This window comes from Diceros bicornis, chromosome 8, assembly GCF_020826845.1.
Source record: "Diceros bicornis minor isolate mBicDic1 chromosome 8, mDicBic1.mat.cur, whole genome shotgun sequence".
NCBI lineage: Eukaryota > Metazoa > Chordata > Mammalia > Perissodactyla > Rhinocerotidae > Diceros > Diceros bicornis.
Genome location: NC_080747.1, coordinates 32,431,713 through 32,438,034, shown reverse-complemented (window position 1 = coordinate 32,438,034; position 6,322 = coordinate 32,431,713). Strand labels below are relative to the sequence as shown.

At 41.0% G+C, this 6,322-nt stretch overlaps 1 protein-coding gene across 1 annotated transcript; it reads left to right on the top strand.

The window, feature by feature from the left end:
* The first annotated feature begins 316 nt into the window (after positions 1–316).
* RPL9 (ribosomal protein L9) lies at positions 317–4,827 on the top strand. The gene is made up of 7 exons (XM_058546909.1): positions 317–363; positions 449–564; positions 1,149–1,244; positions 2,500–2,632; positions 3,818–3,898; positions 4,100–4,214; positions 4,740–4,827. Exons 1-6 carry the CDS (start codon positions 318–320, stop codon positions 4,204–4,206), a joined length of 579 nt encoding a protein of 192 aa, XP_058402892.1. The 5' UTR covers position 317; the 3' UTR covers positions 4,207–4,214; positions 4,740–4,827.
* Positions 4,828–6,322: the final 1,495 nt, after the last annotated feature.

Here is a 6,322-nt window from a genome sequence, read left to right as displayed (position 1 = left end):
CGGCGTTGAGTTTCGAGCCCTGTGCTGGGCCTTTAGGCCTACCCCCGCCCTTCAGCGTTGCCGGGATGGCGCCGCCCTGATAGGGCTCCGAGGGTTGCGCTGCGCGGGAGTTCGCCCGCCGGGCCTCATGGTACCCGCTTGGTTGCTGCTCCTCCCAGGCCTGGACCCGCCGGGGGCCGCTCTCCGTGTTGGCCCAGCTGTATCCACCCCGGGATTTCTGCCTGCCAGTCTCCGGTAGGAGCGGAGCCTGAACAGGGTAGTTTGGTCGAAAACAGGCCCTGCGCTGGCCTTCTTACCCCAAGTGTTTGTGTTTCAGAATGAAGACCATTCTCAGCAATCAGACTGTCGACATTCCGGAAAATGGTACGAGTCTCGATGTTTGCCTTTTCCTTACATCTTTACTACCTGCTCTGTTGTTCCGAGGCCTCACGAATACGTTCTCTCGTAGTCGACATCACCCTGAAGGGACGCACAGTTATTGTGAAGGGCCCCAGAGGAACCCTGCGGAGGGACTTCAATCACATCAATGTAGAACTCAGTCTCCTTGGAAAGAAAAAGAAGAGGGTGAGTTTTTTTTTTTTTTTTTTTTTTTGACGCCTCGACTGATTGGAAGGTAGTGATTTAATAGCATCAGATTCGGTTGCTTTAAAAATTACAGAAACGAGGTTCCGTGTTTTGGCTTAAAATAGGGTGTGCAGAATTGTAGCTAGTTTCAGTGTATTGCTTTAGCGAAGATGGAAAACCAAGTTCTGAATAGAGTGGATTGGAAAGCTCAACGCTGGCAGTCGTCATTAGTGGCAAATCTTTATACTGTGACAAGTTGGGTTTATTTTCCTCGTGATCGTTTCGTAAGAATCTCAGGAACCGGGCAGTAGGTCTTTTAAACCTGATGTTTTAGCTTTCCAGGAGTGAAGTTTGAGGCAACTTGTACAAAAATCGGTGTTTGACATTCCTTTGTGAAATTGTATACCTGTGATGTCTAATAAAAATGTTTGTTAATTATTGAGGTCTTTATATGTGCTTGCATTTTTCCAGTTGAAAAGCATGTTTTAATTAGGGCTAGTATTAGAATCTGGAGTAATTCTATAAATAAATGGACTGCTTTCTTCCAAGCCTACTTATTACTGGAAGTTTTTGTTTTATTACAGCTCCGAGTTGACAAATGGTGGGGAAATAGAAAGGAACTGGCTACCGTTCGCACAATCTGTAGTCATGTGCAGAACATGATCAAGGGCGTTACACTGGTAAGCAGATTGATCAGACTGCTTTGTTTTGGAAGGGGAGGTTTCTCAGCTGTACTTTATGTATTCGACATAAATGTCTTCTGCAGAGAATAGATTATGCATGTAGTTTAGTGAGATACTTGAGCTTCAGAACTTGGGAAAAGGTGATCTCTCTCGGTAAATGTGTTTAATAGGCATCCCTGGGTCTTTAGGATTAAATGATAAATGTGAGTGAAAACTAGATGGTCTTAATAGTAGGCTGATGGTGTTTTTTCATAGAAAGTAAGATTCACACCTTCAAGGTGTGTTTTTTATAGAAAATGTAGCACATAGAGTAGACTTTGATTTCTTGTTGATATGTCTCTCACCACCAGGGCCCCTTGTAGGAGTAGAAAAAGATGGATCTAATTTTTGAGCTTCCCATCTGTTACATTAAAAGCGTCTTTGATGTCACCGTTCTGTTTCCAAACCCCCTCCTCCAGCCTTTAAGATGAAGTTCATGCTGCTGCCTTGCTGAACCGCTTTTCTTTGCATTAAAACTCAGCCCTTCTAGAGTGCGCCTGATAATGGCCCACTGTACTTAAGTCCATTATAAGCCTATCTGATCATGTTTCCCCTGTTTACCCTTGTTCCCAGGCCGAGTTCCTGGAGGGTGGGGGGCCCTTCTCGATATCAGTTCTTGCCATCTGTCGTACCCTAGTAACTCAGTAAACAGTTTAATTCTCAAGATGAAGGGCTTTAGGGTTCTCATTAGAAGAAGGTAGCACTGGGGCCGGCCAGGCCGCAAGCGATTAACTGCTCGCCATCTGCTGCGGCGGCTTGGGGTTCACCAGTTCGGACCAGGGTGCGCACCGACGCACCGCTTGGCAAGCCATGCTGTGGCTGCATCCCATATAAAGTGGAGGAGGATGGGCACGGATGTTAGCCTAGGCCAGTCTTCCTCAGCAAAAAGAGGAGGATTGGCAGATGTTAGCTCAGGGCTGATCTTCCTCAAAAAAAAAAAAAGCTAGCATTGTTTACTGTAGGCATAGGAGATAGTAAAATGGATGCTTTCTTGGGGAGCTTTGCAGTCCAGTGAGGAGACGCAGAAACAAATGTTTGTGTAAAATTTTTGTAAGGCTTTGTACGGGTGACAGTTACAAAACTTTGATGATGAGTGCTATGTGAGGACTGTTTTATTTTTAAATTATAAGCATAATGTAAGTACCCTACAAAATTTAAAAACTGGATTTGTCTTTCAAATTTCTCAGCATTGCTAATTGTTTGTTTAACATAGGGCTTCCGTTACAAGATGAGGTCTGTGTATGCTCACTTCCCCATCAACGTCGTTATTCAGGAGAATGGTTCTCTTGTTGAAATCCGAAATTTCTTGGGTGAAAAATACATCCGCAGGGTTCGGATGAGGCCGGGTAGGTGCATACTTTCAGATATGATTCAGAAGTTTTTCTTTATACTTGTGAAGCCTGGTGTTTTGGGTTGGCTATCCATGAAACCACATTTTAGAATTGTCCGTTTTGATTATGCTTATAATAACTCTTGGTGTTAGTTAAGATTTTATATCATATTTATACCAATTGTGATTCCTAAAGGCTTATAACATATGTTGGAGTAGTTTGCAGGGCATGGTAGCTGTGTTTAATTAGCTTTGCAGACTGAAATCCTAAAAAAAAATGCCATTTGAATAGTGGTTCAAATGCCTAGGTTCAAATCTCAGCTCTCACAATCAACCTTAGGCAGATTACCTTTATGAGCTCATTTTACTCATCTGTAAAATTGGAAACATCTCATGATTAAATGGGTTAAAATTGAATTGCACTCACGCTTCTTGCCTGATAAACAGTAAGCGCTGAAGCATTAGAAAATTTTAAAGCCTAGCGTTCTATTGATGCTTTCTGATTCCATTGGGGTGGGAAGAAGAGAGTCTTAGTACCAATTTAATGGGCTCTATAAGAATATTATGTGATATTAGCTATGGTCAACACATTTAGTGAGAACCCTTTATAAAAAATATTTTGGTCGCCGGCCCGGTGGTGTAGTGGTTAAGTTTGCACACTCCAGCTGCTGGGTTTCGCGGGTTTGGATCCCTGGTGTGATCCAAACCACACCATGGCTCATCGAGCCATGGTGTGGCGGCATCCCACGTACAAGATAGAGGAAGATGGGCATAGATGTTAGCTCAGGGCTAATCTTCCTCAGCAAAAAGAGGAAAATCGGCAACGGATGTTAGCTCAGGGCCAGACTTCCTTACCAAAAAAAATAAACTTTGAAGGATACCAAATATGTATAGTAGAAATAAGACTTTAAACAAAGCTTTGTACAGCTAAATCGCACTAGCTGAATACCATTTTCTCATACTCCTTAATTGAATCACAGAAGGAGGCTAACCATTCTGGGACAGATTCATTCAAGCAGGAACACAAACAGGATTTTGGCCCAGATAAGTCAGATCCTGTGAAACCAAAATCTCGAGTTTCATTTGGTGTGTGGAATTTTAAATGGACTAAATTGCTACTTAATTTAAGTACTTTTAAATTAAATATTTCTTATACAGATTGGATTTTATGTTGACACTATGCAATGATCTTCCCTTTCAGGCGTTGCTTGTTCAGTATCTCAAGCCCAGAAAGATGAGTTAGTTCTTGAAGGAAACGACATTGAACTTGTATCAAATTCAGGTTGGTCTGTTCTCTATGCCTAATTATGCCTGTTGAATACATGGTATTCTGTTCATTTGGTAAGTTCTTTTTTAATTGTGGAAATTAAATAAAAACTGTCGTAAAGATACTCAGGTTTTCAGTATACCATATAATGATATACTTTCTTTTTTAAGGTGGGTTTGGTTGGTAAAGTAATTCTTACCTTTTTCACTCTTATAGCTGCTTTGATTCAGCAAGCCACAACAGTTAAAAACAAGGATATCAGAAAATTTTTGGATGGTATCTATGTTTCTGAAAAAGGAACAGTTCAGCAGCCTGATGAATAAGATCTAAGGTTGGTTCTTGTAGTATCTGTAAGTTTTATTACTGCTTTAATTGGTGTCCTAATTTACTAAGTCTTAAATTGGAGTTGTAGTAATGGCAGAGAATGGAGAGTTGCATTCTGGAACTCAGTAAATTTGGCATAATAAGATGGAATTGACACGCATTTTTATTATGAATCCTTAAGTCTTTTTTTTTTTTTTTTTTTTTGGTGAGGAAGATCAGCCCTGAGCTAACACCCGTGCCAATCCTCCTCTTTTTGCTGAGGAAGACTGGTCCTGGGCTAACATCCGTGCCCATCTTCCTCCACTTTATATGGGACGCTGCCACAGCATGGCTTGACAGGCGGTGCATCAGTGTGCGCCCGGGATCTGAACCCAGGCTGCCAGCAGTGGAGCGTGCGCACTTAACCACTGTGTCACGGGGCCGGCCCCTGAACCCCTAAGTCTTAATTGTAAAGTATGTTTTAGATTATTTAGAACTTTTCTGGGCAACAGTGTTAATGGAGATTTACAGACATTTTCATTTCTTTTTACAGTTGTCCAGCTACAGAAACAGCAAGATGCCGGATGATTCCTCAGACTTATTTGTGATATTTTAAAGATGCAATAAAAGCTATGTACTGATTTGGGACTTTTTCGTAAACTGATTATTCTTTCCAAATATTTGGCGAGTAAACAGTTAAATTCTAGTGTGCTAAGAGCCATAATGGAAGGAACAGAACAGGAGTTTTGTGTAGTAAAACTTTGTGGGAGAAGTGACTTGAACCTGGTTTTTGAGAGAACATCAAGGGTGTTTCAGGCAAGAGTAACATGGTACCAGGGACAGGCAACAGCACTATGGCTGTTGGACATTGGATGTAGAACTTTGGGGAGTGTCCTGAAGGTGTCTGTAATTTTGCAGAGGCAATGAATTTGAATATTTGTGAGGCAGGTGTGTCTGACTCACTTGTTTGTATACGAGTAACTTTTTTGTGAAAAAGTAGCTGAAAAGTGGAACAGTAATATAGCCGTAGTAAGAGTTGGAAGATGAAGTTAATTTGTGTTTATATAATAAACATGGTTGCCGTGGGCCAGGGTCCTCTCAGTCTTACCCTGTTCTGCCTCAGCCACTTACTCCCATATTCTAGTCCTTGATATTTTTAAAAACTGATAACCCTCCCATAATCTCTTAATTCCATGTGTCACGTCTAAATATGTTACCACATTAGACTATTTAACTCAACATGGTTGCCCCCAAACCTCTACTTGTAGTCTTCCTCATCTCATTTGATGGAAACTCCAACCTTCTGATTTCTCAGGCAAAACATAACATTCAACCTTGATTTCTCTTAACACTACGCGTCTAATCTATCAGAAAAGTCTGAGCTCTGCTTTCAAAGTAAGGTACGTTCAAGGACTTGAACAGAAAAATTAAGCAAGAAAAATTGAAAGCATTTGATATTATGGATCTTATTGAGATCTTGATTTAAATGAATGAACTGAGTTTTATATTCAGAAGTTAGTCTTTGGATTGATGATTAGTGGTTAAGTTTAAGAAATGGATGAAGTAATCTAGGATTTGCTTTAAATATCTGAAGTAGAGTTGGCGTAGGCACTGGGTGGGATTCTAGGTGAAACAGGTTACCTATAAATAAATACTTGTTGAAACTGAACAATGGGGATTCATTATACTATTCCTACTTGAAGTTTTGAAATTTTTTATAATGTAGAAAATGAAACAAAAAACCCTGTGTATTTCGCCTGGATTAGTGTAATAATAGCCTTTTAACTGGTTGCCTTTGCTCCCCGCCATCTGTTTTCAGCAGCAGCCAGAATGCTTTTTTCAAACTTGCCACTCTCTTAACCCTTCTGACTACACTGTGGCTGAACTGACCCGCCTGTTCTGAATACCACTGCCTTAAAACTTGTAAGTTGTCTTTCCCTTTGGATGGCAACTTCAAGTCTATAGTCAAACGATTGCAGTGGTGCCTGCCTTGACCACCCTGTTAATTGTGCTCACTCCACACCCCATTGTCTCATATCCTCACCTTGCTCCACTTGTTTTTGTCCATAGCATAGTGTAGTTATAGTTTACTTTGTCGTGTATTGATTGTATGCTTTTTTTCCTGCTACAGTGTGA

Excerpts from the sequence above, each read along its gene's own strand:
- RPL9 (XM_058546909.1), top strand. The coding sequence starts at position 318 with ATGAAGACCATTCTCAGCAATCAGACTGTCGACATTCCGGAAAATG. Across the intron at positions 2,633-3,817 it reads CAGGGTTCGGATGAGGCCGG|GCGTTGCTTGTTCAGTATCT; the intron begins GTAGGTGCATAC and ends CTTCCCTTTCAG. Across the intron at positions 3,899-4,099 it reads TGAACTTGTATCAAATTCAG|CTGCTTTGATTCAGCAAGCC; the intron begins GTTGGTCTGTTC and ends TCACTCTTATAG.